This window comes from Artemia sp. Qi Xiang Cuo, chromosome 10, assembly GCF_049724085.1.
Source record: "Artemia sp. Qi Xiang Cuo chromosome 10, ASM4972408v1, whole genome shotgun sequence".
Taxonomy (NCBI): domain Eukaryota; kingdom Metazoa; phylum Arthropoda; class Branchiopoda; order Anostraca; family Artemiidae; genus Artemia; species Artemia sp. Qi Xiang Cuo.
In genome coordinates, this window is record NC_142803.1 from 68,065,790 (window position 1) to 68,092,028 (window position 26,239).

The window sequence follows — 26,239 nt, forward strand, 5'->3', positions numbered from 1 at the left end:
AAAACCTTATCATAGCATGTATTTCACTAACTACATTTACTTTTTCACGAAATATACATTGTAGAAATATCTCAAAATTCATCAAATATTATTTGATGATATATTGAGAATCTACTCAGCAAAATCCAGAACTTGTTGCAATTTGTAAGTAGAGATTTACGCTATACTTAGAGTACTTTACGTTCCTTGGCGCCTTTCCAAGGTTCTTTTGTTGGCCAATGATCTCTATCAAGGTCAGGAATTCTTAAGTATCAGTGAACTCCATCAAGATAAGGTATTCTTAAGTATCAGTGAACTCTATCAAGGCCAGGCGCTTTTGAGAATCAGTGAACCGTATGAAGGCCAGACCGCAATAGATTGTGAGATTTCTATGACGCCTTCCCGCAATGAATTCTACAGGTGTCGTGCATTTTTGTGTAGTATGGGCTAGACCGTTGTCATGCATCAATGTATTGGAGTCAATGAATTCTTACACCACTGATTTCTTTGGCCTTGAGTGTGGACATAAAAAACTTGATTTAAATTTAATATCACAGTTCCAAATAAACATTGGACTAGCTTACATTGATTGAAGTTAGAAAAAAAACGTTTGAACGGTGATTGAATTGAAAACAGTTATTTCTAGTAAGCAAAGTTATGACATGGATATGGGTTCTGATATACCGTTGGAACAGGTTAGTAATCAATTTTTTTTTGTCATATGCTTAGTGGAAGAAGTTGAATTATCGAAATACATTTACAATCCCTTTAGTTACCAAATTGCAGGTCATTGCATATTATATATCATCATTCATTTAAAAAACTCCTTCCCTACTAGTTATTCTTGAACATTCAGGGGACGGTAAAGGACAATATCAAAACTAAAAAGTGCATAAACATGTCCTTTGAGCGGTTTGCGAGCTTAGCCCTTGAGGTGAATCTTACTTATTTTTGATCCTGAACATTTTTAATTTTTTTTTTGGGGGGGGGGCTTATAATTTTTGGAACAAGTCGATGCTAATACATTTTTCTTAGAAATAATTGACTGAAACCCTCGCATATCACCTTATGAATTAACAATTAAACAAAATAAGTAGTAAGCTATTAATAAGTCTGACCGCACCCATTCTTTTCATGGTTTTTTTTCTGGTGTAGGAATCAATAGTGAGGCCTGGGATTTTTAAAACAGTTCGTTTTAACGATCTGTATAGTAAGAGTGACTCGTCTCAATAGTAACCAAACTTTAAAAGACGGAATTTTGACACCAATAAAAAATCAAAAGAATTTAATTTTTACGCTGATTTAAAATATATAAAATTCATCAAGTTTAGTTTTACCCATCAAAAGTTATAAGCCTGAGTAAATATGCCTTATTTTCGAAAAATCGAAAAACACCCCTTACAAGTCATAGAATTGAAAATATATACCATCAGATTCAAGGTATCAGAAAACATTACTGAAGAGGTTACAAGCTCCTATCTTCAAAAATGTGGAATTTGTTATTTTTTAACAGAAGAAAGATCACGGATGCGTGTTTATTTGTTTTTTTTTTCTCCAGGGTGATCGTATCGACCCAGTAGTCATAGAATATCTCGAGGGGGCTCATTCGAATAAAAATTAAAAGTGATAGTAGTTTTTTAATCAAAAACAAAAATTTTAAATATAATCACTTTTTACAAAAACTGCATATTTGATATCCTTAAATTTGATTTTTGTTGTTTGATTTTTTTTTATTTTTACATTAAGGAACGAACGGTAGCCGATAGCAACTGAAAGAATAAAATGAATCATTATATGGATGATTATTTTAATTATAGTGTTTAAGAAATCATCATAAGTAAAAATTTCGTAAATAAGTAAAATAAATAAAAAGGAATCGAACTCAAGCCAACTGGGTGATATCCAAGTTTCCTAACCACTAGACCATACAGAATATATTAAAATATCTAATTAATGATGCTTACTTTAAAGAATAAATTATCAACTTAGTTAGCTGCCTGATTCTTTTTACAGTAAGGAACGAACTACAGCCCATGGTAGCTAAAATAAGATTATGATTTAAGACTCGAACAAATAATTTGTTTGCTTTGGTATGAAATACCGGCAGTGGTGGGATTCGAAATCATGGCTCCAAAGAGACTTATGGCCAACACCAGTACCCTAGACCGCTCGTCCATGCTGTGTCTGATAATTATGTGAATAGTACATATAGTGCCAAAAATGAGTAACCAGTATCGTATCTATAGCATTAGAGAATTAAACTTTGAAAATTTACATTAAAGAACGAACTACAGCTCCTAGTAAATGACGCATTATGCATTACTAACAGCCTAACTTACTTAGCATCTTTATTCTCTGAGGTTCGTCTCTTAGCATTCAAACTAAGAAAAAGCCATAGGCTTTTTCCTGTTTAAAGTTTAAAGCGCTTTCTTCTCCAAAGGGTAATCAAACCCCGGTCACCCATGTGAAAAACGGATATGCTTACCATTGTATCATTGGAGACTTAAGAAATATAAGTTACATTTAAGACACGATAATAAATTTGTAAACACATTATCTGGGTTGCAGCGGTAGCTAGTAACCTAGTAAAAGATGATCACGTCCCCTATTAAAAAACAAAATAGCCTATAACCCCTAGAACTAGAGCCACATCAAAAAAAGAAGTACACTGTTAGAGCCGCCTTGTCCAAAAATCCCATAGAAACTATCTTTTCCTTGGCTTGAATAACAAAGAAAACATATTTGTTTTAAAATTTTGTATAAAGGATCAGGCATGTTAATCATAGGCAGAGCTTTTTGTTTCCTCCTCAGACAGCTTCACACTGGAACATCGTAGAGAGCCGTTTAATGACTTATTTTCAAGGAAATTTATATGGATAAAAACTTTTTGTAATTGAAATAAATAATTTTTAAAATATAATAAATTATTTACGAAAAACTGCATATTTCATGTTAAAGACTGATCAATGACGTCATAATCATAGATTATGGCCAGGTCGTGTCTCACTATTCCAATTAAGAAAAAGCCATAGGCTTTTTCCTGTTTGTAATTTCGGAGTATTCGGGTTGCAGCGGTAGCTAGTAATGAATAGCAAGAGACCATTCTCAGAGAATCATGGAGCTAAGTAAGTCAAATATGGCACCATATCCTAAGAAAATTTACTGATGATAATACTGCCACTAAGGCCAAGGCTACCAGTATTAATTATATAATAAAAATCTGATTAGTGAATTGAAATTAGAGTAATTCCTGAAAACTTTAAACTAAATAATAGTAGGAAAGGTCAATTGCTCCTGATGGGTCACCTCTGCTGCCATCTATAACCAGTCTAACTGTACAAGATCACGTATCTCCTTCTAGGCCAATCATGGGAGTCGAAAATACTAACGGTACAAGATCATTGACACCTACTTCTAGGTCAATGGATTTAAGTAAGGTTTCTCTTACATCACAATTTCTCCATGAGACAAGATAAATTTGAAAGAAAAAAAGAAAATGGTAAGGCATCTCAGGGAATGCTAACTCCTAATAAGAGATACGTATTATTTTTTATCTGGGCGGTTCTCAACTGTGTTCAGTATAATACACAAGTACCATTTGAACAGTGTTGTAAAGGTCCCATACCCCCAAGGGCCCCCCTCCCCCAATTTTTTTGCCCCACCCAGTTATTAATACTTTTTTTGCATTACTGACACAGAAGGACCCCCCTCCTCCCCCAACTTTTTGGCCCCCCATTTTTAATACTTTTTTATTTGCGCACTTGAGACAAAGAAGGCCCCCCTCCCCCCAACTTTTAAGGGCCCATTCCCCCATTTCTTATTCTTTTTGCAGTTTATTTTTTTTAACATGATAATTTTATTTCAGCTTTTTTACATGTCATAGAATGAACAAGTACACAATATGGAAATAGTGAGACGCTTATGAATTTGAACATCAAGGACCACAACCACCAATGACCCTAGCCACCAATAAAGGCAACCTCAAAGGTTCCCTCTCTCCAACCTCCAAGGGACCCCTCTCCACAACTTTTTGGGGCCCATCCTCCTATTTCTTATACTTTTTGAAGTTTATTTTTTTAACATGATAATTTTATTTCAACTTTTTTTACATGCCATAGAATGAACAAGTACACAACATGGGATTAATGAGACGATTATGAATTCGAAAACCACGGACCGCAAGCACCAATGACCCTAGTCACCAATGACCGCAACCTCCAAGGTCCCCTCTCTCCAACCTCCAAGGGGCTCCCTCCCCCCAACTTTTTGGCCCCCCTATTTTTATAATTTTTAATGTTTATTTTTTTTTTACATGATAATTTTATTTCAACTTTTTTTACATGTCATAGAATGCGCAAGTACACAATATGGGATTAGTGAGACAATTATGGATTTGAACATCAAGGACCACAACCAGCAATGACCCTAGTCACCAATTACCTCAACCTCCAAGGTCCCCTCCCTCCAACCTCCAAGGGGCCTCCTCCTCCAACTTTTTGGGACCCATCCCCCATTTTTTATACTTTTTGAATTTTTTTTTAACATAACAATTTTATTTAAACTTTTTTTACTTGTCATTTAATGAACAAGTACACAACATGGGATTAGTGATACGATTAAGGATTTGAACATCAAGAACCGCAACCATCAATGACCCTAGCCATCAAGGACCTCAACCTTCAAGCCCCCCCCCAAAGCTTTTTGTCCCCCCCCCCCCCATTTTTATACTTTACGAAGTTTATTTTTTTAAAGTAATGATTTTATTATTCTTTTAACATGATATATTTTTTCAACTTTTTTTTCATGTATAGAATGATATGAAACATACTTAAAGCATAAGAAATTCACATTTACTATTTTCCAAACTCAAAATGAGAGTGGTATAGATATGTTTGTCTTTACTATTAGAAAAATAATGTTTGTAGTAGCACTTTTTTGGACTGATTTTTTTTGAACTTTGAAATTATTCAATTTTTTTTATTATGCATCTTAAAATAACATGAATTATGGTTGCAGCTCCACCAACCGTACTCTATGCTTGCTCATAAACACAATGTGGCTTTCCCACTAGTACTCTATGGCCGGTTATCGACACTACCTACTTTATTGCATGTGTTAAATCAGTAATTTTTACGCAATGGAACGATAAAGACATAACTCATATCTTTAAAAAAGTGAAGATGAAGCATTTTAAGACAATGTGTTAACATGAAAAAATCATCGTCACGTTGAATGCTGACAAGGAGAAATACCTGAACTATGAAACAAGTACAAGAGGTAGCACTATTGGAAATGTATGTGTACGTTGTTATGACAGCGAGGAGTTAAATTCCTTTGGAGTACCCAAGAATTTCAATGTAAATGGTGGATATGCGAGAGTAACATTACCAGAGAAGCTAGTGCTCAAAGAGAATGCAAACATAAAAATAATCGTCGATGATTGAGGACAACTCCCTGCTACTGTTGCTGGTAGCCCATTACATATTGATAAATCCTATCGTCATCTTTTCGGTATTAGCATTTTAAAGCAGACAAGAAGAATATAGGTATACTCCTGCACTAATGTCATTAATCATATCTTGTCTATGTGCCAAAACTGTTATCTGTGTAAAAATAATGTGACAATAGACAGTGAAATCGAAGGCAAAATAAAAAGGACAATGACAGACAAAATCATCAATGAATATAAAGATGAATTGATGGAAAGTGAAGACAAAGTGAACATTATTACTACAATTGACCATATAGTCAAAAAGAGAACATGATGAATTATTTTAAGGAACAGATTCAAAATGTCCAAAGTTGTTCAATGATACTAATAATGTATTTAACATATTTTTATATTAATATTCTACATGTCGCTATTTTATTAATAAATATCTTATGCATTACTTTGTCAAGTGTTCATTATTTTTAGGGTATGCTAAAACGGCAAATGCTCAGAATATCTATTAAAAAGGTCAGAAATGTAAGAAAAGGAATTCCCAGAGATAAAGATACTACTAGCAGGTTCATAGTGGATATATTAAAAAATGAGATATTTTAACAGAACTTTTACCAAAGTCTGAGAGAGATGAGCTGATTTTTTCTCAAAATCTCCAGAGACAAGCAAATAACCGTCCTGATAAACTGCAGAGAGAATTTTAGTTTTCAGAAACTGGAACACCGACGTTTAAAATACATCTGTTTCTATTAATAATATTTGATTTTTTAATAAAGTTGGGTTTTAGTTTTCAGAAATAAGAATATCGATTTTTGAAATATATAAGGTTTTATTAATAATATTTGATTTCGAATAAAATGGGGTTGTAGTTTTCAGAAATAAGAACATCCACGTTTGAAATACATTTGATTATATTAATAATATTTGATTTTTCTTAATAAAGCGGGGTTATAGTTTAGGAAATAAAGACACCCACGTTTAAAATATATCAGTTTTTATTAATAATATTTGATGTTCTAATAAAGTAATTTTGTCTTCGAAATCAACGATAAACCCATTTTACAAGTTGAAGTACTCATCTTTTTCACTTCCAACTTTTCTTTACGACTTTTTGCGTACCCAAACACCAAGAAATACTTTTTAAGAGGCTTTATAATATTATTTCAGAACAACTTCTTTTCTTAATATTCCTCCTAAGCCCATTTTACAAGTTGAATTACTCATCTATTTTTCAATCCCAACATTACTTTACAATTTTTTATATGCCCCAACACCAAGCAAATACTTTTCAAAAGGCTTTATTATATTACTTCAGAACAAGTTCTTTTCTTAATATTCCATCTAAACCTGTTTTACAAGTTGAAGTACTCATGTTTTTCACTCCCAACATTACATTACGACTTTTTGTATACCTCAACACCAAGCAATACTTTTCAAAAGGGTTTTATTTAATATTTCAGAACAACTTCCTTTCTTAATATTCCTCGTAAACCTGTTTTACAATCTAAACTACACATCTTTTTCACTCCCAACAATAATTTACGACTTTTTTCATACCCCAACAGCAAAAAATACATTTCAAAAGGCTTTTTTATATCATTTCAGAACAAGTTCTTTTCTTAATATTCCTCCTGTACATGTTTTATAAGTTGAAGTGCTCATCCATTTTCACTCCCAACATTACATTTTGACTTTTTGCATACAAGTTGAAGTACTCATCTTTTTTTCACTCCCAACATATTTTTACGACTTTTTGCATACCCCAACACCAAATAAATACTTTTCAAAAGGCTTTATTATATCATTTCAGAACAACTTCTTTTCTTAATATTCCTTCTAAACCTATTTTATAAGTTGAAGTACTCATCCATTTTCACTCCCAACATTACATTATGACTTTTTGCATACCCAAACACCAAAGCAATTCTCTTCAAAAGGCTTTATAATATTATTCAAGAACAAGTTCTTTTCTTAATATTCCTCCTAAACCCGTTCACAAGTTGAAGTACTAATATTTTTTTCACTCCCAATATTACTTTACGACTTTCTGTATACCCCAACACCATGCAATACTTTTCAAAAGGCTTTATTATATTATTTGAGAACAAGTTCTTAATATTCCATTTAAATCTGTTCTACTCTCAACATTACTTTACATCTTTTTGCATACCCCAAAACCAAGAAATAGATTTCAAAAGGCTTTTTTATATCATTTCACAACAAGTTCTTTTCTTAATATTCCTCCTAAACATGTTTTACAAGTTGAAAAACTCATCTTTTTTCACTCCAAACAGCAAGCAATACTTTTCAAAATGCTTTATTATTTTATTTCAGAACAAGTTCTTTTCTCAATATTCAACCTAAACCCATTTTATAACTTGAAGTACTCATCTTTTTCATTCCCAACAATACTTTACAACTTTTTGCCTACACCAACACTAAGTAATACTTTTCAAAATGCTTTATTATATTATTTCAGAAAAATTTCTTTCTTAATAATTCGCCTAAGCCCTGTTGTATTTCTCCTAAAGTTGGGAGTGAAAAAAGATGAGTACTTCAACTTGTAGAACAGATTTAAGCGAAATATTAAGAAAAGAACATGTTCTGAAATAATATTATAAAACCTTTTGAAAAGTATTGCTTGGTGTTGGGGTATAAAGAAAGTCGTAAATTAATGTTGGGAGTGAAAAAAGATTAGTACTTCAACTTGTGAACAGGTTTAGGAGGAGTATTAAGAAAAGAACTTGTTCTGAAATAATATTATAAAGTCTTTTGAATATTGCGTAATATTGCAAGTATTGTGTGGTGTTGGGGCATGCAAGAAGTCATAAAGTAATGTTGGGAGTGAAAATAGATGAGTGCTTCAACTTATAAAACAGGTTTAGAAGGAATATTAAGAAAAGAATTTTTTCTGAAATAGTATAATAAAGCCTTTTGAAAAGTATTGCTTGATGATGTGGTATTCAAAAAGTCGTAGTGATGTTGGGAGTGAAAAATAAAATTACTTAAACTTGTAAAATTGGGTTTAGGAGGGCTATTAAGAAAAAAACTTGTTCTGAAATAATATAATAAAGCCTTTTGAAAAATATTGTTTGGTGTTGGGGTATTCAAAAAGTCGTAAAATAAAGTTGTGGAAGTAAAGAATGAGTACTTCAACTTGTAAAATGGATTAAGGATGGGTATTCAGAAAAGAACTTGTTCTGAAAAGATATAATAAAGCCTTTGAAAAGTATTACTTGGTGTTGGGGTATGCAAAAAATCGTAAAGTCATTTTGGGAGTGAAAAGGATGAGTACTTCAACTTATAAATTGAGGTTAGGAGGAATATTAAGAAGAGAACTTGATATAAAATGATATAATAAAGCATTTTGAAAATTATTGCTGGGTGATGGGTATGCAAAAATTCGTTAAGTAATGCTGGGAGTGAAAAAGATTAGTACTTTAACTTGTAAAAAAGGTTTAGTAGGAATATCAAGAAAAGAACTTGTTCTGAAATGATGTAATAAAGCCTTTTGAAATGTTTTTTTTGGTGTTGGGGTATGCAAAAAGTCGTAAAGTATTGCTGGGGGTGAAAAGATGAGTAGTTTAACTTGAAAAACAGGTTTAGGAGGAATATTAAGAAAAAAATTTGTTCTGAAATAATAAAATAAAAGCCTTTTGAAAGTAATGCTTGGTGTTGAGGTATGCAAAAAGCCGTAAAGTATTGTTGGGAGTGAAAAACATGAGTACTTCAACTTGTAAAACAGGTTTAGGTGGAATATTAAGAAAAGAACTTGTTCTGAAATATTTGAAAAGTATTGCTTGGTGTTGGGGTATTTAAAAAAGTCGTAAAGTAATACTGAGAGTGAAAAAGATTAGTACTTCAAATTGTAAAACAGGCTTAGGAGGAATATTAAGAAAAGAACTTGTTCTGAAATGAAATAATAAAGTATTTTGAAAAGTATTGCTTGGTGTTGGGGTATGCAAAAAGTCGTAAAGTAATGTTGGGAGTGAAAAATGATAAGTACTTCAACTTGTAAAATGGGTTTAGGAGGAATATTGAGAAATTAACTTGTTCTGAAATAGTATAATAAAGCCTTTTGAAAAATATTGCTTGATGTTGTGGTATGCAAAAAGTCGTAAAGTAATGCTGGGAGTGAAAATAGATGAGTGCTTCAAGTTATAAAACAGGTCTAGATGGGATATTAAGAAAAGAACTTGTTCTGAAATGATATAATAAAGCCCTTTGAAATGTATTTTTTGGTGTTGGGGAATGCAAAAAGTCGTAAAGTATTGTTGGGAGTGAAAAGACGTGTAGTTTAACTTGTAAAACAGGTTTAGGAGGAGTATTAAGAAAGTAAGTTGTTCTGAAATAATAAATAAAAGCCTTTTGAAAAGTATTGCTTGGTGTTGGGGTATGCAAATAGTCATAATGTAATGTTGGGAGTGAAAAAGATGAGTACTTCAACTTGTAAAACAGGTTTAGGTGGAATATTAAGAAAAGAACTTGTTCTGAAATAATATAATAAAGCCTTTTGAAAAGTATTGCTTGGTGTTGGAGTATTCAAAATGTCGTAAAGTAAAGTAGGGGGTGAAAAGAATGAGTACTTCAACTTGTAAAATAAGTTTAGTAGGAATATTAAGAAAAGAACTTGATCTAAAATGATATAATAAAGCCTTTTGAAAAGTATTGCTTGGTTTTGGGGTATGCAATAAGTCGTAAAGTAATGTTGGGAGTGAAAAAAGATGAGTACTTCAACTGGTAAAACATGTTTAGGATGAATATTAGGAAAAAACCTTTTTCTGAAATATGATTATAAAGTCTTTTGAAGAGTATTGCTTGGTATTGGGGTATGCAAAAAGTCATAAAGTAATCTTGGGGGTGAAAATGGATGAGTACTTCAACTTATATAACAGGTCTAGGAGGAATATTAAGAAAAGAACTTGTTCTGAAATGATATAATAAAGAATTTTGAAATGTATTTTTTGGTGTTGGGGTATGTAAAAAGTCGTAATGTAATGTTGGGAGTGAAAAAGATGAGTACTTCAACTTGTAAAATGGGTTGATCGTTGATTTTGACAATGAAATTACTTTATTAGAAAATCAAATATTATAAATAAAACCTTACATATTTTAAACGTGAATGTCCTTATTTCCAGAAACTATGACCCAGTTTTATTAAGAAAAATCAAGAATTATCGATATAATCAAATGTATTTCAAACGTGGATATTTTTATTTCTGAAAACTAAAACCTATTTCTGAAAACTAAAACCCCACTATTAAAATTCAAATATTATTAATAAAACCTGATATATTTCAAACGTGGATGTTCTCATTTCAGAAAACTAAAACCCAACTTTATTAAAAAATCAAATATTATTAATAGAAACAGATGTATTTTAAACGTGGATGTTCCTGTTTCTGAAAACTAAAACTTTCTCTGCTGTGTGTCAGGACGGGTGTTTGCTTGTCTGTGGAGATTTTGAGAAAAAATTCACCTCATCTCTCACAGACTTTGGTAAAAGTTCTGTTAAAGTAAATCATTTTCTATTATATCCACTATGAACCTGCTAGTAGTATCTTTATCTCTGGGAATTCCTTTTCTTACATCTCTGACCTTTTTAATAGATATTCTGAACGTTTGACGTTCTACCGTATCCTAAAAATAATGAACACTTAACAAAAGATATTTTTAATGAAATAGCGATATGTAGAATATTAATATAAAAATATGTTAAATACATTATTAGTATCATTGAACAACTTTGGACTTTTGAATCTGTTCCATAAAATAATTCATCATCTTCTCTCTTTGAGTGTATGGTCAATAGTAGTAATAACGTTCACTTGCATTTCACTTTCCATCAATTCATCTTTATATTCATTGATGATATTGTCTGTCAATGTCCTTTTTAGTTTGCCTGAGATTTCACTGTCTATTGTCACATTATTTTTACACGATAATAGTTTTGGCGCATGGACAAGATATGATTAATGACATTAGTGCATTAGTATGCCTCTCTTTTTCTTGTCTTCTTTAAAATGCTAATACCGGAAAGATGACGATAGGATGTATCAACATGTAATGGGTTACCAGCAACAGTAGCAAGGAGTTATCCCCGATGATCGACGATTATTTTTATGTTTGCATTCTCTTTGAACACTAACTTCTCTGGTAATATTACTCTCGCATATCCACCATTTACACGATTGAAATTCTTGGGTACTCCAAAGGAATTTAACTCATCGCTGTCATGACAACGTATACATTCATTTCAAATAGTGCTACCACTTGTACTTGTTTCATAGTTCAGGTATTTCTCCTTGTCAGCATTCAGCACAACGATGATTTTATCATGTGAACATACTTTCTTAAAATGCTCCATCCTCAATTTTTTAAAGATTTGACTTATGTGTTTATCGTTCCACTGCGTAAAAAACACTGATTTAATACATACGATAAACTAGGTAGTGTCAATAACAGGCCATAGAGTACCAATGGAAAAGCCGCATCGTGTCTCTGAGCAAGCATAGAGTATGATTAGTAGAGCCGTAAGCATATTTCAGATTATTTTAAGATACGTAAGAAAGTTTAATAATTTCAAAGTTAAAAATTCAGTCCAAAAAAATTGCTACTAGAAACATTATTTTTCTAATAGTAAAGGTCATGACTAACATATCTATACCACTCTAATTTTAAGTTTGTAAAATATTAAATGTGAATTTCTTATGCTTTAAGTATGTTTCATGTCATTCTGACATGTAGAAAAATAAGTTGAAAAGATATATCATGATAAAAAAAAATAAAATTATCATGTTAAAAAAAACTTCAAAAAGAATAAAAATAGGGAGGGGGGATGGGCCAGAAAAAGTTGGGGAGGGGGGGCCTTGGAGGTTGAAGTTATTGATGGCTAGGGTCATTTATGGTTGGGGTACTTGATGTTCAAATCCATAATCGTCTAACTAGTCCCATATTGTGTACTTGTTCATTCAATGACATGTAAAAAAAAGTTGAACTAAAATTATCATGTTAAAGAAAATAAACTTCAAAAAGAATAAAAATGGGGGGGATTGGCCCCAAAAAATTGGGGGAGGGGACCTCTAGGAGGTTGGAGCGAGGGAACCTTGGAGGTTAAAGTCATTGATGGCTAGGGTTATTGGTGGTTGTGGTCCTTGATGTTCAAATCCATAATCGTCTCACTAATCCCATATTGTGTACTTGTTCATTCTATGACAGGTAAAAAAAGTTGAAATAAAATTATTATGTTAAAAAAACTTCAAAAAGCATAAAAATTGGGGGGATGGGCCCCAAAAAGTCGGGGGGAAGAGGCCCCTTTGAGGATGGAGAGAGCGGACCCTGGAAATTGCGGTCACTGGTGGCTAGGCTCATTGCTGGTTGTGGTCCTTGATGTTCCAATCAATAATAGTCTCACTAATCCCATATTGTGTACATGTTCATTATATTACATGTAAAAAACAGTTGAAATAAAATTAGTCTGTTAAAAAAAAAACTTCAAAGAGTATAAAAAATGGGGGGGGGGGGGATGGGCCCCAAAAAGCTAGGGGGAGGTGGCCCCTTGGAGGTTGGAGAGAGGAAACCGTGGAGGTTGTGGTAATTGGTTGCTAGGGTCATTGGTGGTTGCGATGCTTGATGTTCAAATCCATAATCATCTCACTAATCCCATATTGTGTACTTGTTCATTCTATGACATGTAAAAAAAGTTGAAATAAAATTATAATGTTGAAAAAATAAACTTAAAAGATTATAAAAAATGGGGGAGATGGGCCCTAAAAAGATTGGGGGAGGGGTCCCTTCTGTGTCTAAAGTCCTTAAATAAAAAGAGTATTGAAAATGGGGGGGCCAAAAAGTTGGGGAGGGGGGCCTTCTGTGTCTCAGTCACGCAAAAAAAACTATTAAAAATGGGGGGGGGCAAATAAGTTGGGGGAGGGGGGACCTTTGAGGGGGGGGGAGGTAGGGGACCTTACAACACTGTTGAAATGGTACTTGTGTATTACACTGAACAGAGTCGAGAATCACCCAAATAAAAAATAATATGTATCTCTTAATAGGAGTTGCATTCCTTGAAATGCCTTACCATTTTCGTTTCTACTTTCAAATTTATCTTGTCTCGTTGAGAAACTGTGATGTAAGAGAAACCTTACGTAAATCCATTGACCTAGAAATATGTATCAATGACCTTGTACCATTAGTATTTCCGACTCCCTTGATTGGCCTAGAAAAAGACATGTGATCTTGTACAGTTAGACTGGTTATAGATGGCAGAAGAGGTGCTCCATCAGGAGCAATTTAGCCCCCCTGCTAAAAATCTCTCAAAGGCTGAGATATTGAAAATGATTGGGAGAGACTGAGTAAGATTGAGCAGGATTGAGAAAGATTGATTTAAATTCCATATATCAGAAGTTCTCCCCGACGGGAAATCAAACCCTGTTCTCTTGTGTGACAAATGGATATGCTTACCATTGTACTATATGAGACTTCTAATATATAAGTTATACATAAGACATAATAATAAATTTGTTAATACACTAAAACAATTATATAAGGAATCGGTCTGGTTAATTATAAATGGCAATTATGTAAATTTCATCGGTATCGTGGCTGTAGAGATGGGTGAAACTAGTAAAGAACATTTATAATAAAGACTGAATTCCTGCCTAAACTAACTTGTACAGGCAACTTAAGTATAGTATAGGCGTGTACAGTTGTGTCTAAAGTAAATATATTAAAAATTACCCCAGTCACCCCTGTGACAAGTCGCTATGCTTACCATTTTGCTATCAGAGAATTGAAAAATAAGATACATACAAGAAAAGATAATAAATTTTTAATTTTATATTAAGGATCTTGATTGCAGGGGTAGCTAGCAACCTAGTAAGAGTATGTCAAACCCCATAGTAGGAATTGAAATAGGTCCTAACTCCTGAAACTAAAATCAGATTGAAAAAATTAGTTCCCTATTAGAACCTCCTTATCCGAAACCCCTATATAGAAAACTTACCATACCTTGGCTTGAACAAGAAGGGAAATATACTGGCTTGAAAATCAAGAAAAGTGGTTGGAACCATGATATTCTGAATATCGAGCATCGTTTTTTCTTCTTATTTTCCTCAGATAGCAGGGCACTGGAATATCGTATAGAGCTGTTTAATGGATCATTTTAAAGGAAACTGATAGGGTTAAAAACCTTTTGTAATTAAAAAATTATTTTTAAAATAAAATAATTTTTTACGATAAACTGTATTTTTCTATGATACAATAAAAGAACGATGCTATAGCCATCGGAACCAACAAATCAATGATATTATTATTTTCTTAGAAATACATTCTAAGCAATAGGTTTCATGCATTTCCTGTTCCATTAAATTGTGTGTGTTTGTATATCATCATGTATATCATCTTAAGTTTAAAAAACTCCCCTCCCTGCTAGTTATTCTTAAAACTTTGAATTGAATCCGTGAAATTTATTTGAGCCTGTACCTTCAGAAGACGGTAAAGAGCAATGTCAAAACTAAAAAGCGTATAAACAATGCCTTTGAGAGGTTTGGGAGCCAAGCCCTTGAGGTGAATCTTACTTATTTTTATTCTGAACTTTTTTTTTCAAACTAAAGGGTTTTAAACATGTTTTTAATGTAGTAGTGACACACAATCTTTGGTGAACATGATTTTCAGATTTCTAATTAGCTATCTGAACTAAAAAGTCAATGATAATACGTTTTTAGAAATACTTTTTAAGCAATAGGTTTCATGAATTTGCTATGTCATTGAACTGTATGTGTTTGTATATCATATATCATCTTTAGTTTAAAAAACCCTAATAGTTATTCTTGTGCCTTTGAATTCAATTCGTAAAGTTTTCTCAAACCTGGATCTTCAGAGGACCATAAAGAGTAATGTTAAAACTAAAAAGTGAAAAAAGTCACAAAGCAAAGAAAAAACATCCCACAAAAAAAAAACGTCACAAAGAAAAAAATGTCACAAAGCAAAGAGAAAACAACAATGTGGCAAAGAAAAAAAGTCTAAGTAAAAATAAACACCATGAAGAAAAAATGTTTTAAAGTAAAAATTTCTTGAATTAAAGTTTTTTTATTAATATCAAACTTTCAAATTCAATTCTAAAAACATCAAAACAATTCAGTCTTGTTATATTTTATTTTATTATTCTAGACAGATCCGACGAAAAGACCGAGGACTTGGGTGGGTGGCAGACCCATCAGAATAGTGAAGTCAGTGTGAAGAATGGATGATGATCTGTTCATTTACACTTTCCCGTCCGTGAACATTACAATTTTATCTGCGATAAATGCCATAGGAAGTTCAAAAAAGAATTTGTCCTACAGCTGTTATCAAAGAGGATGAGTCTCCTGGACACGTACACAGAAGTGTCATGGACGCACTTTTGGACTTAATTGAAACCATTCCGATTCCTCAGGAATTGACCAGTTCTTCAATTGGAAACGTAAGAAAAAACTGAATTAATCTTCACCTCATGTCTTTGTGTGTGTGTGCTATTAACAAAGTCTGTAATTCATTATGTATGTGTCTGGTAAATAATATGAATACAAATCCAATTTAAAAAAAAATGAGGAATGATAAGACTTTCTTTAAAGGAAAAATCAATTCATGTTAGTTTCAGGGCAAAGCCACAAAACTACCTTCTCTGGCCTTGGACTTCAAAATATCATCGATAATTTTCCAGTTTAACCAGGACAATCAAAACCAGAAGATGTTGGTGAAGGGACATCATTTCGTATCCCCCCCAGATTTTTAGTTTACAACAGATGAGATGAACAGAATTACTGAAATTGATGGATCTGATGTTTCCGAAGACATTTCCTAACCTGACATTTTCTTTAATGATTTTATTATTAGTGAATTTAGTCCTATGCAGAGCGGTACAGAAATTGAAAATACTGTCACATCCTTGGAACTACGTGAATTAAATATGTTTGATTCTGGTTTAGGACACAAACAAACCCAAAGAGTAATTTTCAATCCTCCTAAGGAGAACCCAATTGACAGAGGTGTTGTTTTAACGGACTCTGTCAATGTTCTCCAGATCTATATATATATATATATATATATATATATATATATATATATATATATATATATATATATATATATATATATATATATATATATATATATATATATATATATATATATATATATATATATATATATATATATCATATATATATACATATATATATATACCATATTTGAGAACTTATTGAGAGTCAAATTCAGAAGTGGGGTAATCAGGGAGGTATTAAGGTATCAGTTAACCAAAAAGTTTATTTACAAAAAGGGATATAAGGAGATATTTTTTATTTTAATTTTTCAATCAGTAATCAATTTTTTCATCCAGGCCTAAAAGAATTTGAGGGAAATGATTTCAATTGAACTAATAAATTGGTATCCTCTTTGGACACATTTAAGGAGAAGAGAAGCGTTTCCACAATTTGATACACTGAATATATGGATCTGAATCTCAACAGACTGAAAAAGATTATTTTAAATGGGGCAAGGAATAACAAAATAAAATGCCACCCGGATTTGTTGGCTAAAGGGGGGTTCGGGGCTTTAAATTTGACATAGGTTTGCAATGTTTTAAATATTAGTTTTTGGCAGCTGCTCATAAGCTGTTAAGACATGATGCAACAATGAAAAACCTCGAAAAACTTAAATGTAATGGCGGAAAAAATTTCCTAAAGTAAATTTTTATTGTTTAGAGGGAAAGGATTCGGTGTCCTCAAAAGAAACAGCAATCTTTGAATAAGCAAATGAAATCTAGGGTTTGGATTGGTTGTTCTTCAATATGACACTGAATTTGTGGATGGGGAAAAGAAACCAAAAAAAGGATTATATATTCAGTCAGGAAACCGTTGGTAGATAATGTAACAAAAATTTGGTTTGAACCTTCTGCTAGCCCCCATAAAATATAAACTCATATGGTCATTGTTTCTACTTTACTCCAGTCAGCAAATTGTTATCTCTTGGCGTGAAAAAAGGAAGAACGTCACTATTGTCCCATGTGTCTTTCCCCATTTAGAACCGAACGAACATTCAAAGATCATATGAAACATTGCACCAATGCTTTGGATGGTTAAATGACCCTGTTGGAGGTGTCTGATCCATCAATGTCAAATGCAGAAAAAGAACATAAACTCGTAACTCATTCCTATGCCCATGCCCAACGAGATCCCGATAAAAATGCGGTGGGAAGAGGTTTTCGCAACTATCAATGAGGAGAGTAGCATGGATGAATTACTAGGCTGGCTAATAAAAACAGTAAATAAATTGATTTCGTGATTGCGTCACGTCAACTACCCCATATTATTATCAGATAAGGAGTAACGTGCCCTCAAAAGGGGAACAGTTTTTTTAGTTTTTAGGGGTTCTCTTGCCGCGAAAGATGCTGTTCAAGCTCATGACCACCATACTAATCCCAGTTGGACGGGAAAAATTAACTTTTGGGGGCTGACTCATTATAGATGTAATTTAAAATTCAACAGCAGCTCTTTCTTCCAGTTTTTATACACAATTCTAAATATGATCTCAATTAGGTTCTACCAGCAATGTCACAACTTCAAAGAAATGAAGGTGTGGATGATTCATGGGCAATAGACAGCTTTTCCTACAAAATCATACCTAAGTTAGTGGAAAAGTTGCTTGTTTAGGAATTTTTGTGGAAAAATGTTGAAGACGGCGTTGAATACAAGAATAAAATTAGCTTTTTAGATTCCGTCAGCTTTCCCCCTAAATCTTTGAATGAATTGATTCCAGCAAAAATACAATGATTGCTGCAAGGCTGTCCCCCTTCTTAAGAAACAATTTCCAAATTATTTATATGGATTTTGTTAACGGTCAAGGCGTTTACCCTTATGATCATTATAATTTCAAGTCGGTATTCTCCGAGAAATTTATTCCTTCAATCGAGTGGTGTTCCGAATGTCTCCACGATCGTAGGTGTACTCATGATGAATACACCTTTGACAAAAAAAAGGGTGGACAGAGGGAGGATGTAAAAATAGGTTTGACTATTGCAAGTTGTGTTTTTCAACTGATACGCTCACTCTGCTGGCCATTGCGTATATTAATACGGAAAAAATTACAGGAAATTCAATCTTGGTATAGGATATTATTTTTCCTCTCCTCATCGGGTAATGGACCTCAGCCCAAAGATTAGTGGGGCAAAATCAGATTTATCTCCGACCTTGATCAACACTTGTTTTTCGACTCACCTCTACTGTCGACCCCTCTCGCGTTCACTATCTCTCGAAATGTCTTGAAATTGAGCTGTCGCTGACGCTGTGTAAACCTAGAAAAATATTAAGAGCATATTAGCTCACTGCGACAATTTTTCTTGTGAAAAAGAGAATAGTTAAGAATGAGTAAGGAAATGATAAACAGTATACTACTCGTTGAATGCATCATTGTATTACGGTGCTGTAAGAGTACCCTCGGTGCTGTAACCCCTCTAACTACTGACCATATGTAAAGGTCTCCGTTGGGCCATACTAATAGTATAAATAAAACTGTTTTGGATGTATAATGTTTTTATAAATCGTGGAAAACAGACCAGAAGAAATTCCCCCTTTGTAAGTTTTCCCAGTTTTTAAAAAAATTGGGGTTTGGGGTTTTGGGGGTTCAGAAATTCAATCTTGGTATAGGATATTATTTTTCCTCTCCTCATCTGGTAATGGACCTCAGCCCAAAGATTAGTGGGGAAAAATCAGATTTATCTCCGACCTTGATCAACACTTGTTTTTTGACTCACCTCTTCTGTCGACCCCCCTTGCGTTCACTATCCCTCAAAATGTCTTGAAATTGAGTTGTCGCTGACGCTGTGTAAACCTAGAAAAGTAATAAGAGCATAATAGGTCACCGCAACATTTTTCTTTGTGAAAAAGAGAATAGTTAAGAATGAGTAAGGAAATAATAAACAGTATACTACTCGTTGAATGCATCATTGTATTACGGTGCTGTTGAAGAGTACCCTCGGTACTGTAGCCCTCTAACTACTGACCATATGTAAAGGTCTCCGTTGGGCCACACTAATGGTATAGATGAAACTGTTTTGGATGTATAATGTTCTTATAAATCGTGGAAAACTGACTAGAAGAAATTCCCCCTGTGTAAGTTTTCCAAATTTTTAAAAAGGTTGGGGTTTCGGGGGTTAAACTTTTAAAAAGTCGAGGGAGGTTTGAGAGTGGAGGTGAATCCGCTTAGTATAGGGCCCCCCAACATTAACTATGACGCTATTGTGAGGGATCTCGACCTCAGCAGTGACTTTTTGGACCAATTTTAAACCAGTAAGCGAGGTCAAAAAGGTCCTAAGAGCGATCACCTTTCAGAGTAATATGATGGAACAAACTGCTGCTAGCTCAGTTCCAATATTTCCAGAACTGTATTTAGCCAATACCGCTTTGCGTAACATTGTTAATAATAGGGCTGAGTTTGGAGATCCGTTCTATTCCTTTACAAGTGGTAGTATCCATACAGATCCTATCGCCCCACTTCCCTCGTATATAAGCAGGATTTGGGCACTTCTCGAAAACCATATTGGGGAGGCGGGAAGGCGGGTTAGTGTAAAAGCATCCACCAAACATAAAATATTTTTTTAATGCAAGTACGGGTGTTTCGCATAACTTGCATAATTTTGAGGGTGTGTTTCCGGATTGGGTTGGTGAAAGTTTAAATAGTATGGAGGGGTACAATGAAAACGGGAGTGGGTTTTCCTTTTTATTAAGCAATTAGAATTAAATAAAAATACATTTAAATAGGAATTTGTTTTAAGAGCCGAGGGGGAAAAGCTATGCTAATTTGCGGGGCACTAAGGGTCTACAACACTTCCGTTTTGACACGGGCTTGAAGTGTTTCAAATGTTCAGTCCTTGCCGTGGGGAATAAGACTCCCTTGAATGATTCTAGATAGACACATTTGGAGGGTTTAGAAGTTAATGGAAGTGGGGAGGGGCAGAATTTCCGACAGTAGATTTTAATTGTTTATAAGGACATTATCCTATTACACTAATGGGAACTGACATTTTTGAAAGGGTCAATGAGCATTTAGATATTGGGGATATAGTTTTTCAATTTGATGAAGAATACGAAGAAGGGAAAATAACAGATAAAAAAGAGGTAATATACTCCTCAGGGGCTCCGTCCATTAAATCAGTGAAACACTGGGTATGGCTTCTCTACAAACCTGCCAAAGATGAGTCAATTTGTCATTTCTTTCCCATCCCCCATATTAGTAAGACTTTAAGTGAGGGTCAAGGGAACAAAGGGGTGGAACTGCTATTGCTGTACAGTGTGTCTGTCTAGATTCCGTAGCGAATTAAAATCGAAACTTCACGTGAAACATTGCAAGCGTCATGGCTACCAGTCCATAGAAACGGTTTCAGGAGAAAATACCACCTTCTGATTCAAAACTTTCCAGAACACGATCCTGCAGAGTAACAAGGTGTCATTAAACATTGAAGCTGCATTCACAGATGTACACGATCCTTCAAACTTGAATCGTGTTAAAGAACATGAAGATATTGCAATCTTTTTTGCCTATTCTTTAAGAAACTCTAATCGTACAATGCAATTGGTACATTTAATTGTGACACCGGGTGGTAAAGATTTAGTTGGCACAGCTATGGTTGCAGTTATTAAATCAGCAAATGAGGCAAATACATGGCTGCTCAGTATACATTATCCAATGAATCTATCACCATAAGATGAGTTGGCTATTAAAAATTTTTATATTTGTTGGGTTTGCAAGAAGAGAATTGATGAGGTTGATGCGAAAGCCCGGGACTGTGACCATTTATGGCAGTAAATTTCATCTAGGGTAAATAAGTTTCAGAGGGTTGAGCATAAATCGTGTAATGTAAATGTTAGAAAACAATACTTTTTACCAGTTTGCATGCACAATTCCAATTACGATCAGAAATTCACAATACCAGTGTTGATACGATATCAGAAAGATGAAGTTGTAGACGGCGCATGGTTAGATGGTTGTTTTTCATATAACTTCATACCAAAATCATCTGACAAGTTGCTATTCTTAGAATTTAAATGTAAAACAACTGATAATGGGAATACGTATTTGAATAAAATTCGTTTCTTTGATTCTTATAGCTTCTTCCCGAAATCCCCAAGACAATTGACACAAGTACAGAAAAGCAAAGATTTTAATAGTTTCCCCCTCCTCAAACAGCACTTTCCAGATTTTGAAAGGTTTGATTTATTAATATGTAAGAGCATATACCCGTTTTGTTACTATAGCTCCACCTCGATGCTAAGTGAAGAAAGATTACCGCCCATCTCGGAGATTTATGATTAACTTTACGATAGTCAACGCACCACTTCTGATTTTGAATTTACCAAGAAGATTGGGGCAGAGGGAGGGTTTAAAAATGGGTAGAATTATTTTAAAATATACCTGGCAAGTAATGTATTGACGTTGTTTTACCTCGTCTGTAATAACACGGACAAAATTCACGAATAATTTGGGTTGGACACTGGGAATTATTTTTAAGTCCTCACCTGATGATGGATTTAATTCAAAAAATTAGTGGAGCAGAAATAGGTCCGATCGCCGACATGGATCAGCGCCTGTTTGAGGAGAGATCTTTAATGGAACGGTATGTTTTCCAAGTAGATCATAACCTTGAAACTGACTCAACTGGACAACGCACCGGTGAAAATTTGAATGCTGTTTTCTTCGATATGAATTCCCTTTATCCTTCCGCAATGTTTCACTTTTATTTGCCTTGCGGGAATTACTATTGGCTTGTAGACAAACCCTCTGCTCCAGATTTCCTCAACATTGACACTGTTGAAGAGAGTATACAACAAGGAAGGTTTTTCAAAATTTTTGGTGAAATACCTCTTGAACGTCTTGACACGGTAGGACTTTGTTTTCCCATACATAAATAGACCAGAGCGTAGGGACTCTTTGAGTCCTTATGATTTATATTTGGTAGAGAATAAGGGTATGCATTCTTTTACAGTGTATGCTGGCCAACGGTTTCAATGTCACAAAAATTCGTAGAACCCACCAACTCAATCATAAGCTTTACATGAAGATGTTTGTTGATACTTTTGTCAACAAACGGTCTCAAGCAAAAACAAAGGTCAAAAAATAAAACTTTAAGCTCATTTTGAATTCGGCATATGGTAATGTATGCGAGAGTGTGCGCAACAGGAGTCGTTTTGACGGTGTAACCGACTCAAAAAAATATGCCCGAATCATTGCAGATTCGAACTTCACACTGTTCACGATCATAGACTCCAATATGGTCCTATTTCATAGAAGAAAAATAAAATATAGTTTTAAATAAAAACATTGCCGCTGGCAGTGCCATCTTAGAAATTTAAAAAAAACTCCTGTTGGAGTTTTATTACAGTGTGTAAGCGCCAACAGCCGAGGGAGGGATAAGTTCAGGTGTATAATGAAGACACCGATTCACGTCTGTTAAAACTTAAAACAGATAATCTGTTACATGATTTAGAAAACGGAGAGTACATTACCTCGCGGATAGATTACACCAACTGGGACGAGCTCACTTATCCGGAGCGGGCAGTAGGTGGGTTGTTTTTACCATCTTTAGCTCAGAATTGCCTTTTTTACTTGGTCATTTTCCTGTGTTCTTATATATTTTTTTTCTTCGCGCAAATTCATAATTTTTAAGTGTTTATTTATTTATATTTTTTGCGTAAATTGTTTTAACTTGTTGTTTCTCGCCCACCACGGGGAGCTTCCGTCCACTGGCTGCCACCGGTGCCAGTTTGGTCGCCACGGGGGCCTCCCGTCCAATTGCCGCTGTGGGGCACCATCCCTACCATGGGCATATTCAAGTGTTTAGTATTCTTACTGCTATTATATAAGGAATTTATTTCCTTTATATTCAACTGTCCAAGTGTTTGTTTTTTTTAGTGTCAATATGTATTTTATTTGTTAATTACAGAAACCAGGTATTCTTTTTCCTTTAAGTATTTATTTAACAGATTGAGGTTAGGTTTGGTTAGTTGCATTTTGACATTGGAAGAGTATATAATATTTAAAACACCATACAGATCTTTTCTTTGTAGACCGTCTCTGTCTGGCAAAACAACAATATTAGCAAAAATAATTCAAAATCATGATAAAACGTTTTCAGTGAATCCAACAAATATAAATTATTGCAATATTGTCTGGCAAAATCGTCTGGCAAAATCGTCTGGCAATATTGTCTGGCAAAATAAAGAGTATTGCATCAAGCATAAAATTCATACAGGAACTTCACGTGTTTAATAGTATTGCACCAAACTCATTGTTGATTATTGACGATTTAGCTGAATCTATTGAAGAATAGTCTCAGGATATGTTATGATTATTTTGTCCAGTCTCATCACAAAAAAAAATTCGTAACCGTTGTGCTCCATAATCTCTTTCTACAGAATAAATTTATGAGAATACTTGCTTTGAATTGTACCTACTTTATTATCTATAGAGGTGTTCGCGATTCAAGTTCTATTATAACTCTAAACAAACAAATCTATCTTGGCGAACCCAAGTTTTTACTTTTGGCGTACAATCAAGCTACTAATAAACCCCATGGATACATTTTATGGAATCTGAATCAAAACACGCCCTAAGATTTGTGTATAGTCCCTGATCTTTTCGATAATTAAATTACTCTTAATCTACCTGTGAATAGTAAAAAGGTCATTAGTCGCTATTATGACGCTGAAGAATCTACATGAAAATAGACATTTGTTTTCCGTGTTAGCCAATCCAAAACCACGGCTTAGAAAAGCAATACTCAAACATGGTATTGACAAGGAATTTATTAATCTCTTGTCAGAAATTTGTTTAAATTTAATGGAAGGTATTTTTCAACTGTCAGATGGTGTTAGACAACAGACAAAGAAACATCGGTCACTTTTACGTGCTATAGCTTGAAAAAAAGAAGCAAATTGTAAAAGAATGCGCCTTGTTCAAGCTGGTGGTAATTTCTTTTCATTGTTACTGCATACAATAGACATGTAACGACTATTTTCTAGATGGCTAAACCCTATAGATTGACGCCAATTGAACTTGCTCTTTTACGTAAAGAGCACTTTGAAGACAATCTTGATAAATTTATTACAAATGAAACAATTGCCGATGATGAAACATAAATTTTGCTTCAAACTGCCCTTCGACGTGTCAATAACCATAAGCCTTATCGTAAAAACCACTCAAAGTAAATGTCATTGATCATCCTGCTGAAAGTACTGAAAGTTTTGAAACCACGAAAAAAGCCAAAAAAAAAGAAAATTTATTACTAACTGTTGTAGACTTATTGCCCCCATCGTATCGTGAGCAAAGTAAAAGACTCAGGACTTATCTCGCTGAAAATAAACGAATTGATGAGAAAAAGAATGAAGTTATAATTCAAGAGAAAAGTTACAATCTACTTGATTTAATTTATGATATGGTTACAAGTCGTAAAGGACTTTTATCATTTGACAATCATCTATATAATTTTTTAAAGTCGTGAAATGTTCCCAAAAGTTTTGTTAGTATTAAGAGAAATTCTAAAGAAATTACAAGAACATAGTCCATCACCATCATCAACATTAAAAGAAGACGATAAATATTTTAAATTTATCTTGGAAAATACTTACACACCTCGTAGGAAGATTGATTTGATGACGCCGGTGGTAGCTATACAAAAGCGAAGACGTATTGATATCAATTGATCGTAATCGTCATCACCCACTAGTATGCCAAAGGGTAAGGGGTGCTTCACACCACGATTACGTTCAAAATAGGTCAAGTTTTGAAAGGTGTTTATGAAAATATCGGAGAAACAGGAAGTTTAAGTTCTCCCACTACACTCTCTAAAGTTACTGGAATTGAAAAGAAGCTAACAAAGGAGCATTTACAAAGGAAACTCAGTTATACTCTTTATAGAAATCATAGGACTAGAGGCCGTGACTATCGAAAAACTAAAGCCTTTTACCCTCTGCATATATTACAAACAGATCTTTTGACTCTATACACGATTCAAAGACGACATAATAAAACTACGAGTATATTCTATTTGCAATAAATGTTTTTAGTTTCTAGTCATATGCAGTTCCATTGCAAACAAAGAGAGGAATGAAGATGCTAAGGCCCTTGAATCAATCTTCGAACAAGATTCGTATAAAAAAAATTCACAGATCGTGGAAGTGAATTTGTTAATGCACATGTAAAAATGTTTTATTGAGATTAAAGTTATAGTCCTATAAAGACGGCACTGGCTGGACGTTTGATAAGAACAATCCTACTTTTAATTTCTAAATATTGTATATTGAAAAATACTGTTGCATTTATTCAGGATTTGTATAAACTATGTTGATTTATAATCAACGCCTTAATCGATCCTTATCCAGTGCTAGTCTTCTTGATGTTCATCTTAGAGAAAAGACACTTTTTCTTAAACAATATTCTAATGAAAAGACAGGGAAGAAAAAACTTAATGTTGGTTATTCTGTTCGAATCAATCGTACAAGAAATATTTTTGAAGAGGGAAATTACTTGTGTTCCACTGAACTTTATAAAGGGTCAAAAGTCTTGGACACTAAACCTATAACCTTCTTCGTTATATGAAAGATGAAGAAATTCTTGGCGGTGTTTATGATTATGAATTGCAAAAACCTGGGAATAGTGAAATTCTATCAAATTGAAAAGGTATTTAAAGCACATACTCGCAAGGGTAAGCGACGATTGCTTGTTCGCTGACTAGGATACAACTCTGATTTTGATTCGTGGATACCCACTGAAGAAGTTCATGATGTCTAA

The 26,239-nt window shown here is 33.7% G+C and overlaps 1 protein-coding gene across 1 annotated transcript in view; it reads left to right on the forward strand.

The window, feature by feature from the left end:
* Positions 1-22,026: 22,026 nt before the first annotated feature.
* The window catches only part of LOC148948086 (uncharacterized), a 74,054-nt gene continuing 69,841 nt past the window's right edge, over positions 22,027-26,239 (forward strand). Inside the window, exon 1 of the mRNA XM_089096090.1 lies at positions 22,027-22,332. Coding sequence (XP_088952216.1) covers positions 22,027-22,332 — 306 coding nt within the window. The remainder of the gene's footprint in view (positions 22,333-26,239) is intronic.